Source organism: Anser brachyrhynchus (assembly GCF_964034855.1).
Source record: "Anser brachyrhynchus genome assembly, chromosome: 1".
Taxonomy (NCBI): Eukaryota; Metazoa; Chordata; class Aves; order Anseriformes; family Anatidae; genus Anser; species Anser brachyrhynchus.
In genome coordinates, this window is record NC_137694.1 from 45,872,393 (window position 1) to 45,900,010 (window position 27,618).

The 27,618-nt window shown below is 37.7% G+C and overlaps 1 protein-coding gene across 5 annotated transcripts in view; it reads right to left on the reverse strand.

Moving 5' to 3' along the window:
• NR1H4 (nuclear receptor subfamily 1 group H member 4) overlaps nucleotides 1–23,960 on the reverse strand; it is a 44,494-nt gene extending 20,534 nt beyond the window's left edge. Inside the window, exons 1-3 of one of the 5 annotated variants that reach the window (XM_080593817.1) lie at nucleotides 23,876–23,960; nucleotides 12,608–12,744; nucleotides 2,862–3,224 (exon numbers count right to left, since the gene is read on the reverse strand). In XM_080593817.1, coding sequence (XP_080449943.1) covers nucleotides 2,862–3,224; nucleotides 12,608–12,692 — 448 coding nt within the window. In that variant the 5' untranslated portion in view covers nucleotides 12,693–12,744; nucleotides 23,876–23,960. Of the gene's footprint in view, nucleotides 1–2,861; nucleotides 3,225–7,671; nucleotides 8,643–12,607; nucleotides 12,745–19,233; nucleotides 19,464–20,067; nucleotides 20,654–23,875 lie in introns of those variants that run through there. The other 4 variants (XM_080593816.1, XM_080593815.1, XM_080593818.1 and 1 more) reach the window with 4 other exon arrangements.
• Between the last annotated feature and the right edge of the window lie 3,658 nt (nucleotides 23,961–27,618).

Consider the following 27,618-nt stretch of genomic DNA (forward strand, 5'->3'; position numbering starts at 1 on the left):
AAAGTTTTTGAAGTTCACTGTTGCTAACAAAGCACCTGCTCCACACTGTCAGACTATCAGGGTGTACGATAGCATTCCTTCCACCTATCCTCACGTGATGGGTGCCAACACGAAGAGAAGATTAATGTAGCACCACTCTTCACAGAAAGTATGCTTGTTCTGGTGTAAGAGACATCAAGCATTATCAGCAGTGGTTTGAAGACTGCCAGAACTCTTACCTCTGCTCTCTGTAGAGGGAATTCACAACCAGTTCTCTCAGCAGAACATATTCAGTGTCTCTACTGAACAAGGGCAATTCTATATCACTTGTTCTGTAGCATCTCAAAATGGCCCTTAAAACCCAGTGCCACTATACAGACTAAGGCTATACAAAAAAGTCTTCAATGTCTATCTGCAAAGACTGTCTCAGAAATGACCTCTACAGCAGCAGGCTTTAAAGCATAATATGATGGTCCTTATACTGTAATATTGCCCATGAATGATCCTTTATGGACAACGACTGTGATGCTATTATTTTAGATCAAGGCAGCATTTACTAAAGTGATGTATTAGAGGTGAGAGGAACCTCGGGATAACCTCTTATTTTTCTTTCTATTTTCCTTTTTTTTTTTTAATTAGTACCACAGGCAACTGTCCTCTGAGAGCAAATGTTCTGCTTAAATTGTAAAATATTAATGAAATAGTTCATATTTATTTAATGGATGATAATGTATTTTTATATATATACATGTATGTGTGTGTATATTTCTGTCCATGCCTTTAGACTGCTGTTCTCATGAGGGAAGATAAATAAGATCTTAATATTGCTCTGCCCAAGAAGGAAGAATGGAGGGTGATGCTGAATGCATTATCCAAGAAAGAAATAAGAAAAACAAAATAAAATATATTCATCACAGAGGACTGAATTCCATGCATGCTAAGTCTCCCCCTTTGAATTAGTGTCCACAGCATCAATGGAGCAGGAATACTGCAGGTTAGGCACCAGTCCTGCAGAAAGGGATCTGTGTATTATTCTGAATCACATAGAACATGAATTAACAGTCTTGTTGCTGAAAAGGAGTTAATCTCATACTTGGATGCCTGATAAGAGCTCAACTGGCTTACTGAGCCCCATTTGTGCACTGTGTCTTGAGGTAGTATATAGCAATGTGAAAAATTCCACAGATACACAAGAATGATCAGAGGTCTAGAAAAGACAGTATTGTCTTCACCTTGTCAAACAGAATCACTGTCCTCAGCACATCTTTTTACTGAATCAGCTGTTACTTTAACCACCTCTGAAGTTTATTGTAGAAATTGAATGCATTATCTTTAAATAATTGAACTTTTACTGTGTTTGATCAAGGGTACTATTCCTTCTAATTGATGTTGCAGTCATGAAATGGAGTGAAAACATAAAATAAATTATCCCAATAAAGCAGTAAAATTATGGTTATGCAGAGTGATTCAAACTGAATTGGTAGAGAGGTGGACACATTTCCTTCTGCCATAGCTTTTAGTCTGTGTATTTACCCAGTGATCTTAACCTCACTCCTACAGACATTTTTTAAACATTCCACATTTTGTAATTGTTAGTCTTTGAAAAAATTATTAAGTCATTTCATAATCAAGTTAATAAACAGTAGGAGTAGCTTACTAACAGAATTAATGTATCATGAATTGGAACCTTTACATTAAAACTGAGTTTAATTGGGTTTATAATGACAGAATTAGTACAAATTAATTCATATTTTTTGACTTTGAGAAAATTCACACAGGCAGCAGAAAGAAAGAAATCTCGTATTTACTGGTATTATTGAGATAAGCATTATGACCCTTGATTGTACTTATGTTTAGAGTGTTTGACCATTTTGGTCTGTTTTGTGCTCAGAAATGAATCCACAATAGGTAAAGCAAAGCCCAAAATTAGTTCAGTCCACCGTCCATGACAATGAGCTCCACATTAAGATTAGCAGCCGTGTATTTCAGTGCTTCTGCAATGTCTGAGCTTTTAGCCCTTATCTGTAGAACGGAAACTATAGTGAAATATTTATTCACAGAATAGAATGAAAAACTGGGGCATTATTTTTCTTCCTATAGTGTACATCAGCCCCATAATTAGGTATAGTAGTTATTCCATCAGCATATCTTTTTTGTTCCCTTCTGATAAAATATCTGGCAATAATGTTTCCAATAATGCCAATCATTTTCTGTATCCTGTTTTATCCTGACACCAATTTGTGAATACTGTTCTCCTAGGAAGGAAGATTTTTATGCTATGAATACAACCTGAAGTTCCCTCCCTAGGAATAGTGGCTGTCCCTAGAAATAAGTCTAGAATTAGAAAAGCCCTTTCGTTTCACAAACCTGAGGATCCACTCCATATGCATTGGGAGCAGAGGGAAAGAGGTTCTCTGGGAACATTTTGCAGATGGGAGCTGACAGCTTTCACTTCAATACACACTACAAGAGGCACTTGGGCTGGGGTAGCAGTTGATTTTCAGGGCAATCTAGCACTGAGATAGATCCCAAGGGGCCTCCGTGGGTTTGGCTCCTTCCGCAGGCACAGAGCAGGATCAACAGCCACCAAGACATCAGAGCCCTCTGCATGGAAGTCACTCTTAAGCTTACAGAGAACTAATGATGGCTTGAGAGCCGTAGGTTTGCTAACTGTGCTCTGTATTCACAGGACAACGGTGGAGGATGCAGACAGTTTGTCATGGGGAAAATACAGAATAACGCACAACATATCCAAATGGAAATCTCTACAATACTTAATGACTAGGATAAAAAATATCAAGAAATTAAAAAATAAGAATAAGAAAATCTGATAGTGCTGTGCTTAATACCTGGATAGTATTCTATAATTGATTTCATCCTACCTTTGCATCCTTCACAAGTAAGAGCATTGTAGTGGTACCCAGAGGCTTTGTCACCACAGACCACGCAGAGCTCTTCTCCTTTCACTCTTCCTGTGGAGTGACCCAGTCTAGGCTTTTTGGCTGCAGGGATATCCATTATCTCTGTCTCTCTTGTGTAAAATGTCTCTGAGGGAATTCTTCGGAGCTCGTACATCCCAGGGGAATACCATTCCTCATGCTGCGGAGGGTAGAAGCCCAGGTTGGAGTAATAAGGTGGCGATGAAATCTGAGGCTGAACTTGGGGAAATGGCACACTGTTGTACTGTGTGTAAGGTGAAACATCTGCCTCTTGCACTGGAGAACTCATTGGCTCTGAAAGGACACCTGGAAAATAATAACGCCAAAAATAATAATAATAATAAAAAATACAACTATGAAACCACAATTGTCAGAGAAGTTTCCACTTCCTAAGACATCTATCTCAAAAACAATAAGGCATAATCATGAAGACCATACTTTCTGAGCTTAGATTTGATGTGGTCCTAGTCCTATACATATTCACTGCAAGATGTTTTCAGAGTAACCACCCATTCTCAGCCACCCCTTCATTATTGTTGGAATGTCCTGCACTGCCACTCACACACAAAAACATTGAAGATACCATGCAGCAAGTAGTAATGTTTTGTTTACAAGAAAGAACAATCCACTCCACAGAGAAGCTAGCAACCTGAATTAGGTCTCACAGCAGAATAAAAGAAACCCAAACAAAAGTAAAAAAATAAAAAAATGAAACAAACTATAGTATTTATGAAAGTTAGATCAAGACAGAAGCATTTTGTTAATTTGTATACAATTTCAAATGAATACACTGTTGACAGGGGAAAACTGGACTGGGGCAAGAAAGCAAGGCTGAGGCTTAATTGTAAGACTAAGCAGATGAAATAAACCTTCAAGAAGAGCCTGAAAAGGGTTCCATGAAGGAGTGGGGAAGATATTCTTAACATACGTGATGAAATGGGACCTCCCTGTAAGCCATCTTCTGCAGCCTGGTCCCCAGCCCCTACAAGCCTGTGAGACTTAGAGCATTGGTGCACTTCTCGTGTGAAACACCTCCATAAGCTGGCACTATTCACCTCTGAGCCAGCAACAAACTTGACAATGGTGAATGAGCTGTGACGAGGAATTGCATCCTTTTTCTGTAAAAGTAGCTTGTAAAGTCAGTATCAAAGAAGTATCTGGAGGCTACTTTAACTCTGTCCATCACATTCTGTCTGTCGTGTTCAAAACACAAACAACTTATATCTCGTTTTTTCAATAACACAATTACAATGACATCTAACAGATGCTAGATGATATAATTAAAAGCAAGCCCATGTCAACCAGATGGAAAACTAATTAAAAGTTATTTGCAAACTACTTCATATTTTCTGACAGTTTCTTTATTTGTTCCAAGAAGACAGTCTGAGAAAAATAGTGCATATTTCCAGGAAGATGCCAAGTCCCACTCTCAACAGCAGAATTTCTAAGGAAATCATAGATAAATGTTTGTTGGTGACCATTACTTAGCAGTGCTTCTAAAGCACTCAAAAATGTTTTTGTTGACATAAAATTGGTTTCCTGGAAAGGCTCCTTCACTTCTGAGGAATCAGAAACAATGAAGAAATGCTAACAGTTAAGGAGGAACATGTCAGCCAAGAATAAAAATCTATAGGAGGAGATTCTTCCCTCTCCTTTGTCTCACTTCAGTTAGTGACAGAAACTAACCTTTGCTTTTCAAATACTTTTTCACTTTCAAGGTCCTGTGCTCTTGCTCTGCAACTTTCTGTCCTTCCTATTTGACTGTGCTGCAGAAGTGATACAGGTGGTTTGGGTTTGCCTGAGCACTGTATTGTCCACAGCACATTTTTGCCAATAGCAAATGCGGAGATTCTGGTTCAAGAATAAGCAGCAAGATGCAAGTCTTGAAAAATGGGATATAATCCCAAATAAAAGTAATGGTGCCATTTATTATTAACAATTATTTCAGTTATGGTTGCATTTAGTTGCTCCAGAAGATGCCAAGGCCCCGGTTACTACACTAATGTATAGCAGAAGGCATTCCCCAAGCCAAAGCTTATGTCCTTTATATAAGTAATATGGAGACCTCAGACAAAACACAGGCATTTGAGGACTTCATAGAAGAGTCTGGAGGTGAAGTCAGAGCTTTGTGCGTCAAAACTAAACTGTCACTGATAACTGTCAGCTGCAGCGGTGACAAAACGTGTGAAGGGTGAAGGCAGCAATGATTTGATGCTGACCTTTGCTGTTCGGTACGAAATTCTAATGCAAAGAAAGGCCTTGCAAACTATAGGTTTAATGGTGGTCTTTCTTTGATTTTAAAATGTGGTCTTTCTTTAATTTTATTTCCAGTTTGTTGGTACTGCTGTTCTTTGAGACCTTTCAAAGTACTTTAGGTACAAAAAACAGTGTTATTTTAATTGCAAGACGTTCAATCATTACACAAATCATCCAGTCTCTTTGGAAAGGAATCTGTTCACCATGGAAACCTAAGCTGTCATTTGCTAGTTTGTAATTACTTAGTTGATTGAGTTTCTTAATGGAAAGTGGGAATATTCCAAAATGAAAACAAAGAAACTGTTGATTTTTATCTCTATGCCATCCTCCGGAAAATTCACAAAAGCTCTATATCAGTCTCTTGAACTACTTGGGCCTTTGAAAGAACAAGAGAAGGCAACATTCGTTCCACAGCAGAAAACTATCTCAGGACTTATTAGAAAGTCAGGATTGTTAAAGAACTGCAGCATATACTGAGACGATATTGGGTATTTATTTAAACTAGTGCAGACCAATTGCATTACAGATGTTTACAAAAATCTCCATAATCATTAATTTTTTTCTGCGTCTGGGGAAAAATAAAAATCATCTGAATCAATCTATAAAGTAAAATACAAAAGAAAGAGAGGTAAAAATTCAGCTGAATTCTCTCCATGCTCAGAACAACAGAAGGGAAAAGGGAGAATAGGCAGGGTTGAGAGAGAGACTGAGAGAACACAGTCTTGTTTCATGTAAAACAAGTTACAGCTAAAACTTTGGAAAGAGTATAGATTGTACTTTCATGGAGACCAGAGTGATTTTTAAGGATATTTATGTTGTAACTGTATAGGTTTTTCCACTACAGCTTAAGGCTGTTTTTTTTTTGTTTTATGTTGACTTGATTAGTCTTCTTTGAAGAGCGTGGTGGATACTTTTATTTCATCCTTAGAACTTAGCTGACTTGGCTAAGCGAGATGCCTTTCTCTTGGTTAAGTGAGATGCCTTTTACCCAGAGCAGATCAACAACAATTGTCAAATGATGATTTTCCCACAAAATTATCAGTAAGGCTAGAATTAAACATTACAAGAAATGGTCTGCTTCAAAGCATTAGTGATTTAAATCTTTCCTAAAAATATTTTGAAATGTAGAGGTGTTCCATAAAGACACTATAAATATGAAACTGTCTCATTTTTTGGTTGAAATGTCCTTTTTTCTGAGATATTTTCTTTAGAAATGAAACAAATGGTGAGGTTGAAGTAGGAACTAACTGCTTTGAAATTACCGGAGCAAAGAATTTCTATGACCCAATCCAAAACATGTGGTCTGAGCAGAGTTCCCCAGACAGCTGTGTGCACAGGGCTTCTAACAAAGGCTGGAGGGATTCTGCTTTCAGAAGCATACAGCGTACTGCACTGTCTTGCATGACATTTTAAATCCACACCAAATTTTACAATTATGCTTTGCAAAGTATATGTAAGTCTAGAACAAATAGTTTCTTATCACAAAAGAATATTAATCTTATCTTGTTAACCAGAATGCACATATGCTTTTATCAAGACATCAGAAGTAGTCTGAGATGGGCTGGTCTCGTGCCACTGTAAAGCATGAGACAGCCCACTGAAATCGCTGGAGGTGCAGTAGTAAAAAAGGAGTGAAAGTGAAGTCAGAAATGAACTCACTAGAATATGGTATTATTTTATATTTGCATAGTCTTAGCTATTTTGAAACATGTATCTGTTTTTCATTTCGGAAGCCTACTTCCTAAAATTTTAAAGACTATTTAAACATACACAAATGTATATTACTTATACTTGATCTTTTAGGTTATATTTTATAAAAGAATGTTTTTCAATTAAAACGTTTTACAAAAGTCTGAAACATTCACCGATATCAAAGTGAAACATTTACATGGATGTGGTCACAATTTTATAAATATTTTTCTACTTTTCATCTACTTTCTATTTGCAACCGAAACACATCAGAGTTTTGTTTTTGTTTCTTTAAATTTTGCACAGATTGTTTTACATACAACTTTAAAAATATTTGATGTAGGCTTAAGCGCTTGTAGAAATGAAAAGAAATTTTCCATGTAGAACCTAAGGAAAGTGTTTTCAATTATACTGAGGTTATGTGCAGATTCAAGAATAATACAGTTTTATTCGGAATATTACAGAAAGTACGACGATATCACATTTTAATGTAAAAGTTATTGTTCCACTAAAATAAAGCTAATAAAGGAAAAAAATTCTGAGCAGGTTTGAAATATGAGCCCCTGGCACAATGTGGGATATACCTGAAGGAACTTAAGGAAATAGGCACAAGATTCATGATTAAGTTATTTGGAAACCATAGAACAACCATTAATGAAATCCTGATTTAATTTCAAACAAATTATTTTCAGATCTTGAAAAACCACTTGAATTTTAGCAACACAACTTTGTAGCAACCTTCAGTTTCAATGAAGAACATAAGATCAGCTAACACACACACCTAAATGAGATCACAGAATTATCCTACCTTAGGTAGCCTTCAGTCAGACCATTTCTTGAAGAAAAATGCTGTCTTTAAGGTACTCAGTCCTTTCTCTCTTTCTCTCCTTTTCCCTAAAGACTATTTAGAAACAAAACTTCTTTGTTCTGCTTTGGCTATATCTTGCTGACTTCTTTACAGTGAGAACTTTCCTTAAGACTAGCAAAGGAGTGACACAGGCCAGAGGTTATATAGTTTACTGATTAACTTCATTACAGAGAAACTTGTTTGTAAATGCCTGAAACAATAGCAACACCTGCTCCCACAGTGAATTTACCTGCATAAAATTTGGTTGCCATTCAAGGGGGTGCCTCCACATAGCTGAGACATTTTTTTGTAACTATTTGAGTTTACTTAAAACAAAATATTCCTCAATAAATGTATAACAACATCAGGCAGTTCTGTGCAATAGATTAACCACTTCAATGTCACAAAAAGCATGTTTTTAGCTGACTGGATTAACAGATGCATTTTAAGAACAGAAATGCTTGTATTCTCCTAAACAGGCCAGAGTGCTTAGGCCTTACTGGACACATCAGATGACATAGAAGAGTGCCAGGGAGACCTCCCTAACTCAAGGCCATGTGCCAAGGATCAGTTCTCCTCTATGTCACTTAGGGGTAAAGCTATCTCTCTTTAGAGTGGACAGGACGCATCTGCACTTTGAAGGCATTGCTGCTGACCTTACTCTTCTGGGCCCACATAGCCTCCCTGTGGCTCTCAGATACTTGTGTTTAATATGTGTCATTTCAGCTCAAAGCATCTGTAATAATGTGAGGGTTCTGTTGGATGCCACCACAGTGGCATGAAGCTATGAGAGTGTGTTGCATGCCTTGGTTTGATGGCAGCTAAGATCTGAACCCACTGAGACAGTGTTAGAGGACAACGTAGGGCAAAGGCATACAAACGTACTGCAGTCTTGTCCAAGCTGCCTTTTTGGGTACAGTTCCTGGAGTTAGGCCATGTCTTAAAGACACCTACTACAACAATCCAAAACAGAGCCCTAGAGCAAGCTAAGAATTGAGTAGTGTCAAGATGGACCGTCAGAGGTGCTGTGCCCCTTTCATTCTTCAGCCTCTTTTATTTAGAAATGTGAATATGCTCCCTGAGACCCAACATCAGATTTGTGGCCAGAAGTACCTCTGAGGACCACACCTGGAAGTAAATAGCCAGAGAATTAAGCCCCAGAGTGTAAAATTACTGTGTAATTTCACAAAACGTCTTGCTTTCCAGGCTAAGATCCATAGAACTCGCACATACACACAAAAGGAAGCATCACACGCATTTTGATTTTGCCTTTCTCTGTGGTGCAACCTTCATTCTCAGAGTCCTATTCATTTGCATTATTTTTCTTGATATTTTTTTCCTCAGATTCCACACTGTTTGCTTTGGGTCTCTTCACAATAATTATTATATACACATAATTTTCTATTTTAATTTGTCTTGCTTTGTTTCTTTTTGATTTGGGGGTTTGTTAAAGGCCTAATTATCTTCTGTGCAAGGATGAAGACAGATGTTTCATCACCTGCCAGGTGGTGTTGAAGACAAATAGTTATTTAACATATCTTATGATTTGGAAGGTGTTTAATCAGTTTGGACACTTGTTCCTGCTACTATTGAAAAAAAATATATATATATATATTTTTTTTTAAAGGCATAACCAGAACAAATATAAATTTATCTGAAAGGAGTAAGTCTCTTTAGTTCATCTAGGTGCAGTTCTATGCCTACAATTTTCAGTGGCAGTTGTTGTTCTTACATTGTCAAATATTTAAGACAAGTTTAGATGTGTTGCTTTCTTTTGCCCTTTGTTACATTTCTTTTTTGTTTGTTTGTTTTGTTTATTCTCCATTGTCCACATCAATACAGATTTTAAGAGTACTTTTTCACTGCAAAATACTTTTCTCAAATAGGGACATGTACAATGAGGATAGCATTTCTTGTCACATTGTTTTGACATTACATTATAAGAAAACATTGTCAGACCACCAAAAATACTTAAAATATATCTCTAATCAAATTAAACATGCAATAGCATTGACTTATTTCTCCAGCTTCTTTTCAAAAAATCCTTCTGTCTTAATTGAAGTTTCACACTTGATATCTTGCATATTAATAATTCCTATATAAGGTGCTTTAACAGAAAATAGAACAGGGCTATTCCATTAAAGGCCTGCCACCTATGGTTTGAGTGAAATGTATATATTTCAAATGCCATACAAATATGTAAGCTTACACCCCACATTTAAAATATGAAGGAGATATTTTTGGTGTCTGAAAGTTGCCTCAGTCCCTTGTAAAAAATGGCAAGTGATAACCACTGAAAGAGAGGAGATACTGGATATATGGGTATTTAATGTATGTATTGGCCCTAAAATAGAGAACTTTCTAAGGTAATTGGAAGATGTAATCAAATATCATTTTGCAACAGTCTTTCTAGGACAGTGCTACCCCAGCTGAATTTTTAAACCTTGGAGCTAGGCTTGTTAGTGTCAGCACAGTGCTCTGCTGATGTCCTTCAGCATCATCTGGGTCAGAGCTTACCTCCAGCCAATTTGGAGCAAAGCAGAGGAGCTCAATTCAGTCCATGGATACCATTGTGGGAGCATTCACAGAACAAACTAATGGCTCTAAAGTGCGCTACAAAGCTCCTAAAGGTTTTAAATGAGACCAGGATTATGGTCCTAAGTTACAGGGGTTCAAAAATTCAGGTTAGCAAATTGGACCAGTCTTCACAAAGCTGCCCCTATTTGATTCAAAGGGGCCTGTGAAATAAGAACAGGATTTGACTGAGGAAGAGAAGCACCTTAATAGGACAGGTCTCATGGAGGCCCACACTCCTCTGCAATTTCTTTCCTCTGGGATTTTTTTTTTTTTTCCCAGAAAGTGAGTATATATCTTTGAAAAGGACACTTTTTTAATAAAGGCTGATGTTTGTAAGTCAGCAATTTCTAATTTGTATTACATCAGAGCTGTAATGTGTGAGAATTTCTGTGAGAAATGTATAATCTAAGGGTCATTTAAGAGAAAAATTATTTCCTGTTTCCTTGGGTGTACAAGTCTCTACCTGACAAAACTGAATGTCAATGTCAAAAAAATGCAAGTAGTTTACAAATATAAAATTGATAGGCAACGCCAGTTCCTACAAGAATCTTGATGGAATCATGAATCACTTCACAATGAGTAATTTGTTCTAAGGAATCAGTTACATGTTATTTCTTTCTTTTTTTTTTTTTTTCTTTTCCATCTCTAAAAGCAAAAGACACCAAATTTATAAAGAATTCAGTTTTGAGACTTAGCTGAGTGACAACCCACAAAACAGGACCAAGTGACCATAAAAACCAGTTGGAAGTCAGCTTAAGTGAAACAGCAAGAAGGCTAAGTCTCCTTCCTAACAGAACCCCTAATTCAACCCCTTAATACGTTATTTCTTTCTGTTACAGAAATGTCAGTTTGAATTTAATCTCCATTGTGGTAAGCTCTGAATATCTATAATGGGGGAGGCAATCCCTCTTCTGAAGACCTGAAAGTTTCTGAATGAGACATCAATGTGGAGGAAAAGTCTTTTACATTAACATATTCCCTTGTGTTTTGAAGCTGCCTGATTCTCTTTCAAAATAATTCACTAGCAGAGGAAAAACCTAAAGATCTGAATTAGCTCAATTCATCAGGACTTTTAAAGGGATGATTGAATATAAAATTTGGCACCTTAAATTTGGATATCATCCTCTTCTTTGGGTGTTATGACCTGACATTGGAGTTAACAGATAGCAATGTTTCAGCTATTTATATGTAGGTTTTTTTTGTTTATGTTTTTGTTTTAACTATTGGCAAAACATTTCCTCTGCTAAAAAGTATTTCTCACACAGACAAAAACAAACAAAACAAAACAAAACAAAACAAAAAAAAAACACATTTAGAGAAAAAAATACAATAACATACAGTAATGCAATGTTTTTGGTTATCTTTAATAATACTACTTTAGGTTAGTTGCATGGAGGTGGTCCTCTTCAGAGAAACACTCCAAACTTCTAGGTGCTCTGCAGCAAGAGTGGCTCTACATTTCAGAGTCTCTCAGAACCCAAGATGCTATTCTTGTTTCAGATAGATGAAATTTAAATGTTTGCAGCTTTTTCCATCATTCAAAAAGACAGAATTCTGGTCTTATTTGGCGTGGAAATTTCTGATGTGCCTACAGCACTTTCTGTGGGGGGTCTGTATTATGTGTGAGGCTCTCAATATATCATGTCACTTAACAAAGGTCTTCCTATGCTGCCAAAAGAAAGGCTAAAAAAATGTGTTATTCTTTTTTTTTTTTTTTTTTTTTTCTCTGAGTAGAAGACAGCTTCCCCTTGGTCACAAAATATTGACCAAGAATTCTTCATTCATTAACAAGCCCATGTTTAGCCTTTAAAAAATTAGTGGAACTGGGAAAAGGAGAGATTTTGCAGCCCACATTACACATTTTCTTGTATTGATATTAATAGTGTAAGTTTTTAATAGTAATCCCACAGTTTTAATTTAGGTGAAATGACTTTCATAAATATGCATAGTATAGCAATGCAAATATATTGCAGTATATTTTTATTAGTAATTAACTGAAAATACATTTGCTTAGCTTGGTTTAAATGACGCATGTGAAGATAACATCCAGCCTGTACATTAAGTGTCTTTTTTTCTGTCCGTTAGGTATTAGAGTGTTATAATAATAACCTACTATCAGCATTGATGAGAGCAATAGTGTGAAAGATTATATTATATACACAGATTCGTTATTTATCTTTCTTTCCATAGGAACTGATGATTCAAGAAGGTTGGCATGTCTCAACTACACATCATTGACTTTGACATGATTTCGATGCATTTTCTTCTAGGTTTTCAAGTAAAGCTAAAAGAGCAAACTATCCCTAATTTGGTAACTTACCAAATAAATGAGGACCTTCAACAAGAGAAAATCCATCTGCAGTAGCTAGCTGGGGATGTCCTATTAAATTCATTTCAGATCCCATTTATTCTTCAGTTCAGGAGGAATATAATTAAGAAAAAAATCAAAATGAGATCCTGGAAGATAGAAAACAAAAAGGATATTTAAAACAACATATTTCATTTCTGTGTACCTTTTGTAAGGCAGGATTGAGGAGATTGTTTCAATATTTACTGTAACAAAACTTGGCTTGAAGTTACAATATTTAATTAAGTCTTCAAATAAAATGCTGCATATAGTTTGTTTGTTTTTTCCTTGCTGTGATGTATCTTATTTGCCATCCTTCTGCTGTTCAATTAAAACCAATGGCAGTTTATGCTTAACCTTACTCAAATATTCACAGACTGAAACACTGGGCTGACCTGCTGAGGACATGCTGCCCAGCCCCTTTCCCAGGAAATACTAATTGTTTGCATTATTTTTTCATCGCTCTTTCATCATTTCTTTGGTTTCACTTACTGAAAAAGAGCGAGCTTATGGTTAGATCAGAAGACTCCGAGTCAGGAAACTTGAGTTTAATTTCCAGTGACTGGCTCTTTATCGTGCCTTGGGTAATTGCTGGCTGAAGAAGAGAAACGGTGGCAGAAACCAGAAAGCAAAGCCTTGCTCTAATAACCAGGCTTACCCACCTCCTCCCTTTATGGTCTCAAGCAGCCATACAACTCTCTCACATCAGGAAGTTGGGAGATGTTTGTGCCTGGTCACTGGCATACTTTCCTAACGGGTAAGAGCAGCTGCTATCTCCCAAGGTTGACATTGGCACCGAACCCAGAAAACACAACGGGGTCGTCTCCTTCCCGCTCCAACCACTAGGGGTTGGACCCTGCCATGGCCTCCTACTGATACCAAGAGGCTCCCATACCCAGGTCTGGCCAGTTTGGGTGGAGGAAAAGAGGCTGCGCTCATGTGGGTGAGCTGGGACAGCTCAAGGTTACATTTGGGGCAGCAGAAGAACAGAGCTCCAGGAAGGAGGTGTCACAGGGGCTCACACAGGCACCAAGAAGATTCTGAATAAAGTTGATAAAAAACTTTTTTTTTTTTTTTTAAAAAAAAGCAATTCTTTCTTTGTTTTCATTCCCATGGGATTGTCCCTAGGACTATGTTTCCACTCACAGTAGTCGTTTGAGAGATAGAGCCTGGTCTGCTTCCCAGTGAGGGCTCAGCGTGTTTCTCTAGCAAAAGTGAAGTCATCTGACAAAAATGTGAATGCAGCAGGAGGCCCCAGAGCTGAGCAGACTGGGAAGTAGTTTGCAAGACCAGCAAGCACACTGTGTAATTATATTCAGATTTGTCCACAAGGATTCATTAAGTTCTTTCTTAACATAAACAAAGGCCCTCTAATTAGACAGATGCATCTTAAATATCTGCCCATAGATAATTTAAACAGTTTACTCAGAAATGTCAAAAGCTGCTTGTGTCACAGACCAGATACGGGTCCTGCAGCAAATAACATGTAAACACACAGTCTCAAATCTAGCACAGAAACAGTTTTGCATCAGCAAAAAACTCCACATATCTTGGGATGGGATTTAACAACTGGCCCAGCCATCCCAGCAGGCCCACATCTACTTCCAGCCATGTCACCATCTCCATCATATTTGCTGGGGAAGGTATCCACTACCAAAACACCTCAAGAAAAGGGAATGGGGGTTCTCTTACAGCTCCTTTCTAAGGGTCCTACAATGGACAAGACAGCAGCACAGTCAGGACTTTTATAATGGGAAATTATAAAGAGAAAAATCAAAATCAGACATCTTCAGAGGGCTTCTGAAGTTTTCTCTGGATTTTCATGCTGAAGATATGAGAGAGGCCATCCCCACCCTGTCGTCAAGTGCAAGCCCATTAACAGATTTCTTACAGCCCAGAGGAGTGCAACTCTGTCAGTTCCTTGCAGGATTCTCTCTCCCTGCAGCCAAACTTGAAGATGAAGTTCCATCACTACTGTTACTTCTCGTGTTTCTTTATCAGATTTTATAAGAGGAGCTAACATTGCTATGTCTGAAACGGTGATGTTGGGATTGTGAATTTCTATATGTTCATACAAAACCTAGAACTTATCTTCTTAGGGAATTTTGGGCATTATATCAAGAAATTTTAAACAGAGTCCCAAAAAGACATCAATTGCAAAGTATTTTGGTATACAGTTAGATATTTAATGAGCAGTTTCTTAGATTATCAGGGATATAACCTACATCTCTCTAGTCTGTGCTGCAAATAGGGAAAAGAAAGCAAGCTGCATTTTCAGCCCTAATATTTTGTTTGTATTTTTACAGCCTCTGAGCTGTATATAAACATTTTTGTTCCTTTCACGCTATCACATTTTTTGTTTTGTTTTGTTTTAACACCAGTAATTAACATCACTCTTTAACCTCAAGGTAGACTTCTTAGAATCTGTTATTCTTTATACATACACACACGTCATTAACAGTGCCTTGTTCATGGTAATAAATTTGGGGATGTATTTAGTACAACTTCTTAGTATGCTAGGATATTATGAATTTTATAACTCCACCTCTCCTACCACATTAATTTTGAACTGGATGAACTCAGTTCCAGTCAAATATTCATGATGATTTTAGAGAGTTCCTTTTTTTATTTTATTTTTTATTTTTTTTTAATAGATAAAAAGATAGATAGATATACTTCATTTCCCTTAATATATTCAGCTGATGTAGGCCATTTACTGGATTTCATGAGAGAAATTAATCCTATTTTCTGAGGATTTCTGCAATGCATAGGAGAGGATCACCATTAAAATGCTAGAAATATACCTTCCATTACAGGTAGCTTTGCTATTGTAAGTTTTCCTGAACACCAAACTCTTCATTAAATATTGATTGATATTTTGCTTTGATATGCTCATGAATCCAACCTACTGTGAAGCATCTATCCTGTTAGATTTATACAATTAATTTCATTAGTAATTTAAAAACAGCAGCAACTGATTTCCAGCTCTCAGACCTACACCACATACAAAATACAGAGCATTTAAACGTCAGTTCTTTCACACATTCAGTTCTAGAAAATAGTATAGGCCACCAGAAGTCAGTGTTGCAAGCCATCATAGACCCAGAGGTAGACTCCTCTTCTTTCAAAGAGCTGGTTCCATGACTTACGTCCTGTTATTAGCCACTTCTCAGCCTAATCCTCCCAGGCCGTTGCTGCAGTTAAACAGCTGGGATCCCAGTTTGCTGGAGCTCCCATGGCACAACTCCAGGAGCACTGCTCTGGCTGGCAGGGTAGTCCCACCCAGCAGACATACAGAGGTACCCAGTACCCAACTTGCTGGTGACACAGCCAGGTGACGTACAGTGCCATCTGCAGCACAGTACCTATGCACAGAACCTCTCTGCAGAAATATTTTTTCCAAAGATAGAAGGCTTTTTGGTTTGATGACAAAACTATGTCATCTCAGTTTCCAGAATCAGTTCATTTATATGAAGTGCGATCAGCAACTACTCTCTTAATTCAGGTTTCTTTATCCCAAAACTCACAAAATTGTGAAGTGGTTCTTGATATTCTCACCTTTGGTATGACTAAACTTTCATAGTTATTTATACCTCCTGTTAGTTTCCTTACATGAAGTGTATTTTTATCTACTTCTATCTAGATTAAACTCAATTAACTTAGCATACCTGACTGATATTTAATGCATTCAGCTCTGGGACTCCCAGCACAAGGAGGACACGTATGTATTAGAACAAGTCAAGAGGAGGGCCACAGGGATGACTGGGGGCTGGAGCACCTCTCCTCTAAAGACAGGCTGCGGGAGTTGGGGTTGTTCAGCCTGGAGAAGAGAAGGCCCCGGGGAGACCTTACAGTGGTCTTCCAGTACCTAAAGGGGGCCTACAGGAAAGCTGGGGAGGGACTTGGTGTCAGGGAGCGGAGTGACAAGACAAGAGTAATAGCTTTGAACTGAAAGAGGGTAGGTTTAGATTAGATACTAGGAGGAAATTCTTCACTCAGAAAGTGGTGAGGCCCTGGCACAGGTTGCCCAGAGAAGCTGTGGATGCCCCATCCCTGGAAGTGTTCAAGGCCAGGCTGGATGGGGCCTTGGGCAGCCTGGTCTGGTGGGAGGTGTCCCTGCCCATGGCAGGGGAAGTGGAAACAGGTGATCCTTAAGTTCCCTTCCAACCCAAACCATTCTGTGAGTCTGTGTTCCATCCTGATGCATAACTAAAAAAAATACTCATCATATCAGGAGAAAAGCTGAAATAAAGTCAATAGGTGCACAGGAAATCAATAGTGCTCTTCAAAATAAATACCTCTCAAGAGAAATTAAGAGTCATGATGTAAGTAACAAAGCAGTATTTTGAAGAATTACTTTAGCTAAGTTTATTCAAAAAACTATTTACTCCACCTTTTGAGATTATTTCATAGGGTTAAATTATGCACTAAAGAAAAAGATCAGAATATATAAAGTAAAATCTATGCCCATTTACTTGAGATTATTTTCACCAATTACATGTTAAGAGCTTCGAATTACACAATTTTATTACACACACTCTTTAGCATATTTCAAAACAGTCAGTCAATGCATGTCTATATATCTGATGTTTAACATCAAAATTGAGATACATATGGTGAAATAAGTCACATAATACAGTATATATGTACATGCGTGTTTATTCAGCTTTCTTATGGGTTATATGTTCCTGGGTGTATTCCTATATATATGTATACACAAATGCACTTGCATGTGAGTGTAGGTTTCAGTTTTATTGTGGAATCTTATCAGTGGACTGCCTCTGACCCTTCTACAGTCAATACCAAAGCTTCTCCTGGCTTCTGTGTAAGCAAAACCAAGCCTCTTAATGAAGTAATTAAAGTCAAAATCAACTGGGCTCACTGAAAGACAAAAGCATTATAGACCCATCCTTTCAGGTAAAATAAATATGTGTAATCATCAGAAAGGCTCCATAAAAATCAAATTGAATTTTACCTTCAGAAAAAAATGATTGAATATTTCAAGTTCTCAGTAAAGACAGATGTATCAAAGCACTGGCAAAAAAAGATTACAAATAGTGAGATACATTTCCTTCCTTCTGCCCTGTAATTTTGTCCTATTCTTTACACATCTGGCTGCCAATTCTCAAAGAGAAATTTCTGTAACAACATTAATCTATGGCCTGATCCACACACTGTTAATATTAATGGGAATATTCCCATCTAGTTCACAAGCTTTTGATCTGGCCTCATAGCCTTTTTGTAGAATATTTAATGTGGTGCCTCACATATATGAAAGGCTTTTTTATTTGCCTTCTTGTTTGTTGTAAACTGTATCAAAGACATGAAAGCGTTAGGAAGATTTGCACTCCTCGTTTCTAGCCTTTTGCTGCCAGAGCGCTTTGGCATGCATGGCACCATTGGCAGCTACGCAGCAACCGATGCAGAATACAAGCAAAAATACCAGCAAGCTTGAGAACCAAGGGCAGGACTGTTACTGTGGTTGGTTGAAATTTACTGTGTGTTTGTTTGTTTTGTTTAAATATGATCTTTAAAATCAAAGGAACAAAACAATAAAAAACACAGATGAAGTGTGGGATATTCACACAGCTTGTGTTGAGGGAAAATGTGAATCTTCATATCAGGCACAAGTAGAACTGAAAACTCTGCCAAAAGAGTTGATGCCATTTCTGAACCTAGGCATGTAACTTCAAAGAGTGGGGTAGCTTTTGACTGTCCCTGGGATGCACTAAATACCGTTTCTCTGCACCTTTCCTTCTCTAGCATCTTTTTCCTGGCTCACCTCATAAGACTGCAAACTTTCTATCTTAACCTGTATTTGAACTCCCTTCTAGCCTAGCAGGACCTCCATCTAGTACAAGTCTAAACTATCTGTAACATGAGCAATAGAAGTAAATATAAATTTAAGTCAAATCTGTGCCACTCTTGGACTATTCTGAAGATAAATGGCTAGCGGGAGCATTCAAAATAAACTATCAATTTCTTAAAAAAACAGCAAGAGATTTAAACAGTAGCCACTTGAAATGTGAAACCCCCTTTCACTTGTACTAGTTTTGTGAAATAAGTACTAAAGTCCCGGACTTCGGAAGATGCACCTGGAATCTGTACACAAGACAGTTAAAGAAATTACATAAAACAAGTGTAACTATCCCCTCCCAGATCATTCCATTTTCCCATTAACCACTTTTATTTTTTTTTCTTTTCTAAAAATGAAAAAAAAAGAGCAAACCAGTACAATCATAAAGCTGAGGCACATAATTAACTAGATTGCGTTACTGAAGGAAAAACTTATGTCAAAGTTAAGCTTTCTTTTTTACTGACACACAGACACTGATCTCAGCTTTCTAATGACAAATTCCGACACTGTCATTTTTTTCCATAACCTTAATATGTTTCCCAAGCGGAGTTTCTGCTTTTGCACCAGTTTTACAGATTAAATCACTTCTCCATATATTATTCTTCCATAAATTATTAGTTTTAAAATTCCCTCTTTTCTGGCCAAGAATCCATTAACATACTCTAACTAATTCAGAGGAGAAAATTTTTCATACTACACAACTTCACAGCAAAATATATTGATTTAAGGAATTATTACTTACTGTCCTTTTCTGCAAGATTGTGGATGGCAGGATGTAAAACAGTTCTGCACTCAGTTCAGTATCCTAGTGATTCTCACACAGGAACATTTATGTTTTGTTTTGTTTTTAGGTTTAGCAGAAGCCTGTAGTGATAACACAATGAATCAAAGCTTGGGCTCATTGGCTCAGTGCCCTAATGGACAAGGATTACTCATTAACAATTCTTTCTTTGCGAAACTTCCTAAATGCAGGCTGTATTAAAATGTTGTGAATCCCAGCTTGTCCATCAAGACAGAGACTTGAAATTCTCATTAATACTCTGGCTGGGTGCAGGGGGGCGGTTGGCTCAAAAGGTGGGGTAATAGCACCATGTTGTTGAAAAGTGTTGTGCACTTTTCATGCGCACATACATTTTTACGACACTCTCAGCATCTTTTTCTTTTCCAGCCAAGGAATCCAAAAGGCATTCCAAAACAGATACTTGACTTTTAAGTATTTCTGTTATATTTTACGCTTATGAGGGCAATTGAGCATTTCAGAGTATTACACCAAGTACTGAAGAAGGAGAATCATTTACAGCATTTCAGGGATTTGGGGACACTAAAGTTCAGTTCCCAGATCTCCCACACTCTCTAACAAACCACATCATTTTGATTTGGGCTCATCCCATAAAGCTTTAGGAATGAAACTGAGACCCTTTACTTTAAGCCTAGCAGACTCATGCACCATTTGTGCAAAAAGGGAAGAAATTGGTACCTGTAGAAGGTGAATCAAATCATGGTTGCACTGCACCTGAAAATGCTGATCTCTTACTACTGACAAAAATGTAGCCTTGAACAAAATGTCCTCACTTACCCAGTAGAGGAATAAAATAAAGGATGAATGCAGGCTGTTCTGTTACAACATCACACCTACACAGCAAGAGTAATAATTCTCTGTTCTGTATTGACAACATATCCTCTGGGAATCAGTTGATTTGGCAATGGAATTGAGACAAACTTCAGCCAGAAGGACAGCTGGCAGCATCACTCATGGTTAATGAGTTCATGTCTGCCCCACAGTATATGTTCTCCCTCCTTCTCCTCTTCATATTTGCACTGCCTGATCAAGAGTGCATACACAAAAGCTGTGCCTCCTACTCCAAGAGAGAGGCATTGGGCAACAAACACATTCCTTTCTGGGAGAAAGGTGAGAGTTACTGGCCCTGAAGTTATCAACAGTAACATTCCTTTCCATTTAAGAGGAAATAGAAAAAAAAAAAAAAAAGAAAAAGAAAAAGAAAAAAACATTATAAAAGGTGTATTCATCCTCAATCCTCATGGAAACTGGAACTGTCTATCTTTCTCTTTAAAATGTAATTATGTCTTTCTCATATTCTTTCCCTTGCAGAATCACCTGATAGCCAAACATGGGTCTGTCAGGTTTCTGAAGAGATTAAAGCCATAAGACTGGACACCACTGTTTTCAGGGGCTTTTGCCTGCAATTCATTCTACCAGGCACTACTAAGGACATTTAAGACCAACGTTATCTCAGTCCTCATGGCTGACTCTCTGAATGTCGTCACCACTCTAAATGATGAGATTTCTGTTTTACAAATTCATGTTTAGCAAAATTGACAGTGCTTGCTAAGAATTCTTCCAAAATGGCCTGGCCCACAGGAGGCAGGTGATCTCCACAACTCAGACCATGCCAACATCCTATTTGACACTTTTCAGTAAATGTCCACTACAGTAGTGTCTAGGAAACACATGCAAAAAATAAAAAATAAAAAAAAAATGCTTTCTTCAGTCATCTTGAGGCCAGTAATGGGATTTGCCCTTTAGCAGGTGAAGCAGCAGAAGCTGCATGAAGATGTCCAACAAATGTTATGTCATATGTCATCATATTATGTCTCATCTCTTGACGAGTCCTGAAGACCTTAAATCCTTTTTCAGCTTTCAGTTTCCAGCAAGACTGGTCCTAGATATTTAGTGCCATAGCACATTTGCTATTTAGAAGCCCTTAGAGACCAACCTTCTGTTAAGACTTCCACAAAAACCATTTTTCACTCACTGTGTGGATGCTGTTTTACAGACAGAGAAGAGCTCACAAAAAATAAAATAAAATAAAATGAATCAAAATTTAATATCTCCATTCACCAATTAATTTGTTGCATTAAAATGTTTTTCCTTTCCCCTACAATAATAAAAAGGCAAGTGGCAAAGTGATGCTTTGTCCACTAATCAATACTTTCAACACATTATTGGAAAAAGCAAAGAAAGAATCCACACAATCAAAAAAGATGTTGCATGTAGCAATGACATGTGGCATTACTAGTTAAAGCCAGGTGTTCATATTTTATTGTGCCTGATGTGCAAATGAAAATTTAATAAAAAGCAGTTAGAGCAAAACAAATGTCTTCTGTAGTGTAATGAGACTATCTAAACAGCATTAAGGGAGAGAAGTGGGAGGAAAATTATCCAAATCCAGCTACCTATATATAGAATATCTTTTCTAAATGGCCCACTCAGACCATGCTGTGCCCCAGAACAAGCCATTGCCTTTAGCTGGGAAAGTTTCTGACTTGGTTATAAACAGTGGCCTGGCCACTGTACAATAGAGTCACCCACACCTTTTCTTGCATCCCTTCAGCATTCTGTTTTTATTGTTGCTGCACAGAGAACACAAGTCATTTAAATCACTTTTGGTGTCTGTCTACTTGGGCTGGCCATTCCTTACTCTTAGGCACTCTCAGAAATATCACTGTTCATCAATGTAATGAAAAGGAAGGATTTTATTTCTTGAAGGATAGCCAAAATTATCAGCAGCTTACAATAAATTTTATCATACAAAGATAATTAAGTAATCTTAATAGATAAGGGTGCTTCTGTACTGGTTAAAAAAATAGGAAAGAAATGGGAAGCAAAGTTTCAGTGAATTAACCCTAGCAGTTGTTCATCTTTTTTTCCCCTTCCTGTATTTCAAAAGTGGAGAATTAACTCCACTTTTAAGATTAGCTTTGATTATTGAATAAGCCTTTCACAGACCTGAACCTTTTAGTTATAAGTTGCTCTCTGATTATGTAGTATCTAAATAGGGATGAATTTGTTCAACAATTGTATGTTTTGCACTGATGTAATGCAGTATTTTGTCTTTATCACTCACATTTTTAGTCATGAAACTGTAAGATGACCATGGAACAATCAGTCCTAAGGGGGTAATTCCTCTCTGATGGCAGGCAGTTAATAGTTAGCTAGCATGCTCTGGCAAGAGGATATATGTTATTAACAAGATACCGTCTTACAGCTGACGGTGCAAGGGAAGAGCTGAATATACATGGAATCAGCAACAGAGTCAGATGCACTTCAGTATGCACTTCAGTATGTGGAACATGGTCTACCTCCCTGTAGCTGACTGCAACTGAAATTCAGAATATATTTTGCTATAAATAGGTTCCAGTTATTCCATAACATCAGATTCTCTCTCATTTATTTTAAATTTTAATTAAGGCACTGATACTACATGCATATATTGTTCTACTTCCTGCTAGGGGTTACAAGTTTAAAAGTTACTAAAGGAATCACAGCTAAGTTACTAGAGGAAACTCAGTTAAATATGTTCATACAGTATTAGCTGATAAGAAGTCCTGCTAGAGGCTTCAAAGTAAAGCTTTTTCCTCTTGATATTTTGATGTTATACAGTAAGACAGTGATTGAGTTCAATAAGGGTTAGCCTTCATTTATGTAAATATTTGGAGAGAGAAAGAAAAATATGAAATGCTGATCTATTCCAGTAAATGAATGTACTACCCTTTCATTAAAAAGCAGTTCTTTTAAACTAAATGTCAAAGGTGATGAGTGAAGTATCATTAATAAATAGATATCGGGATATTTTTAACTGGGCTTTTAAATTGTTGTCTGAAACATATGAAGGAAATTCCTTCTACAAACATTTAAACTTCAACTTGTTTTTAACAATGTGTTTTGCATCCAGGGAAAAGAAAGATGTTTAACAGTAGTTCAATTGCTAACAAGAAGCCATTTATTTTAGGATAGGGGAGGAAGTACAGTCTGCATATCATGAATGGACTGTGTAAGCGATAGACCTTTGGAGGTGTAGGAGGAGTGTCCACTAATGCAATTTAGCAAGTCAGAGTCACTACTGGCCTTTTAAGTTGTCTATTCCTCTGTTCTGTACTTTTTGTTCTAGAAGAGGAATTACCATGCTCTGAAGCATGGCACATAAACAACTGTTCTCATTGCATTGCTGCACCCTAGATGGGGGCCCAGAGCTCAGGAGAACTGCCCCATCCTACCCCAATAACTCCATGACCACCCAGGGCACAGGGGGCTATCCTACATTTGGTAGTTGATAGAAAGCTCATTATATCTGCCTACACATCCAGAGGGAAGGGAAACATCAGATTTGGCTGTGAGAAGTCATGCAGGATTCAGTTTGGAAGAAACTGCATTCTTCCTTATGCAAGGAAGACATTTGTGGGTCAGGGATGAGCAGGGCTGCTTCATGAGGAGAAGGAGTCAAGAACCAAAGATAGTCCCACAATGGCTGAGCAGGGCCCAGGTTCTGATAGCAACAGGCCCAGGAAAAGCAGGGTAGCAAATCAGGCCCCACAGCCCATCCAGAGATCAGTGAAGGCCAGGTATAGAACTAGAGATACATTACCTGCAGTGTCAGCCTGATGTCTCCCAGGACTAGAGATGAAGCTCATACCCACAGTCAACCACCTACATTAAGCCAGCACAGGAGAAGAAACCAAGCACACCCCATGCTTTGCTCAGGCCAGGAATGAAGGCCCTGGCTTGAGCTTAAATAGTACCCTGACCCAATTGGCTCTGTGTATGGGAGGCCCCAGCAGAGGACAGTCAGGGCCATCAAGACCTATTAATGTCCTTTGGTTCCTGATGTACAGTTGCTCTCAAAGCCTTCACTGATTTTAAGAGCAGCTTGTTTCTTTTTTCCTGTCAGAAGTAGGACAACTGGTGAACACAGTTTCAGACATCTGGAACAGGATTAGACCCCTAATGTCCAACTTGTGCTGGAAAGACTAAGATGAAAAGTCCATGTCACAAGTTCAGCTGAAGAATATTTGTGACTCCACTCACCTAAGAAAAAACAAAAGGGGCTGAAAATTAGATAATTTTGGATCCTGGACATAGATGAAATTTGTCAAATTCGGAGAAGTGAGAAAGTATATAACCTTTATCTTTTGATTATCCCCATCTTAATTCCAACAGAGGCATCCACAAATGTGTTTGTAGAGCCCTTCCCACCCCAGTGTAGGGAATTTTGGTGAGATGACTGACTGAAACTGCACAGCTCATAGATACATTCCAGCAAAGAGGCCATGGCTTTCCCAGAACAATGGTATCCTTAGCCACAGGGGCCCACAGATGTACAAACAAAGCATGAGGTACAGCAATAGTGCCCTGCTGTGACACACATGAAATGCTCATTAATCTGGAGTAACATTGGCTATGCATGGTTATGTGGGGTGCAGTAAAGAGCAAGTGAGTAGGCAATGCCTGTGTACTGGGGACTAAGAAACACAGGTGAAATGGAGGACAGTAAGGGTGAACACAGACAGCTGGGCAGAGGATCCTTACTCCATGCACTAGGGCCCAGGTAACTGATACCATCCTCTTGGCAGCCACCTCGAAAACAGCTGGTACTGAGGAGAGAAGGAAATCTGAAGGATGAATAAAAGTGTGAAAGTTGAAGAAGGGAATGTCAAACAGTAGATCTTGGGAGAATTGAGGGATTCAGTTTATTTTCCTTTCTTTTCTTATCTTCAATTTACATCTTGCCATTCTGAAAAAAAAAAATATATTACTTCCCTTTATGGAAGAAAGAAATTAAATGCAATAGTAATTTTATTAGATTTAAACAACACAAACCAGGAAATGCAGCTGTTACTTATCTCATAGCAGTATTAACATGGGCTCACTATAAAGAAAAGCTTTATTTATCGAAACCTAATCTGAATACCCCTTTTGTCCAAAATTGGGTTATATCCCAAAACATGAACATTTGCATTGGCAGATCCCTCATTTATTTCAAATCTCACTTGGCAGATATATTTCATGTTCCCATCTCACCCAACAACAGAAATAGTATAACAAAAACATGTTATCTAGAGTAGATTATATGCATGAGAAAATTGTATAGTTCTCTTTCTGTCTTTGATGATGCCTCCTGCCAAACCTTGACAAGGAAGAGAGTCTTACAAATTTTTTACTTTTGGGGTTTGCCTATTTCTATAAATAGTTGTTTAGGACTGAGATAATTTATGTGAAAAAGTGGAAAAATTGGTTCAAAGCATGACACTGTTCCTCCCTCTGCATGGGCTCCTCACAAATTTGGAGCCAAATTAGAAGTTCCTATCATTTCCCTCCAGGTTTCCACAAAATTGCCTCAAGCTAGGGAGGGAATGTGGTCTCCCTCTCTTCACTGACAAGTTGTTCCCCAGAACTGGTGTTTCCCCTGAGCAATGGAGTGTCCTGCCAGGAGGATGAACCCTGCTCATACAGGAGGCTGCTCTCAGCCTCAGTAGCTAATCCATGGCAGATTAAGTCCTCGAGAGCCTTTGTGATTAGTCACAATGTTCCAACATCTTATTTTAGACGTACTTGTATTTCTTGAGCAAATAAACCAATTACCACAATGGGAAAGGGGAAAGGAGAGGTGTTTCTTTCACAGAAATAGTGGCTAGGAAGTTCTTTTGAACAAAGGCTGAACCAAGCAGCTGGTATTGGTGTTAACACTTTTGTCTAGCAAGACCTAGTGGAGAAGTGGGCTCCAGCAGCAATCAGGAACCCTCTTACGAGCCACTTTGATGTACAGAACTGCTCAGTGAAAAATTCTCCAGGCCACATGAAACAGCCTCTATGTAGCACGGAAAATTAAGTCTTGCTTTCTGATCTGGTTTGGCTCCATATTTGTGAGGAGACTGTACAGAGAAAAGAACAATGCCATGCTTTGAACTGCTTTTTCCCACTTTTTCACATAAATTATCTCAGTCCTACACACCTATTTATAAAAACAGACAAACTCAAAGTCATGAATTAAATTTGAGTGAAAAGTTAAAACGAGACAGAGCAAATGATCAAGAACTAGGGAGCTGCTGTTCTGGTTATCACGTGGACTACAGCTGAGTCTTAGCTGCAGACAACTTATATATGAAAGTTGTTTGGCTGAAGCATATGTGTGTGCATATGTGCAGGTGTTGCTATTTCTACTCAAAGGAAACAGAATCTGCACCTGTGATTAACAAAGAAATTAATGTCACTGACACCTGAGGGGCAAATATTGTGCCCTTTTTTTTTTCCAGTACTTTTCCCTGTAATATCTGCTAATGATAAAAAACAGAAGTAGAAGCTGATGAAAGCATCAAAGGCACCTATAACTAGAACAACAGTATGATTATTAGATACAATTAATGCTGTTCTAAAGATGCTGTTCTAAAGCTATTAAAATGATGACTTCCCACATGTAACACTTGTTCATGTAAACATAACAAAAGGGATTCCTTCCTTTATGCATGGAAATTACACAGATGACTATTTCAGATTGGATGTTTCATTAATGTGTAGCCAATAAATACACATCCTGCCAAATAGAAGATTGATAGAAGGGGAAACAATCATTGTAGCAACATCAATTTTTAAGAACAGAAAGTATTTTTCTCCTGAGTATGTGGTATCAACATGGAAGTATACATAAACCCTGAAACAGCATTGTGTTTGCTGCACATCCAACTCATTCCAGGGAGGGCCAAAGAAGGGCATACCTAACTCTTACCATTTTCAATTTAGTCCAAGAAAGATAACTCAAAATTAGAAAACGTTAGGGAACTGCTTTTGTCCCAGTGAGAGAACCACTATCCAAGTAGGTAATGAGCGCCTTGAACTATGCCAGATATTAGTGTCACTGCTGTAGCACAATACCCTCTATATTCAGATGTTTGCTTGAAAAATCATCAATTCTTAAATCTTTTAGGAAAATATAGCAAAGCATAACCATGTTGTACTGTAAAGCTGGATTAAAAATTAGATATACCAAACACGTGCCTCTCCTCTGGCATTAAAATTTATACAAAAATAATTTGCCCAAGAAATATGATAATGAATGAATATTGGAGACTGTAATTAAGTGGTAGCACAAAAAAAGACAAACCATCACTGAAGCTGCAAATCATTTCAACTTACAACTCAGAGAAGTATATTTTATATACTTTATACTTTCTAAAGAGCTTTTGAAACTATCATAGTTGATACTTATTTTATCAGTTTAATCATTAACTCATTGCTTAACCTGTCTTGTTACTTAGGTCTTTAAAAGTCAACAGATAATAAAATGAAATAAATAAAACCTTTGTCACTCATTCCTACATCGTTTTACGTAACCCT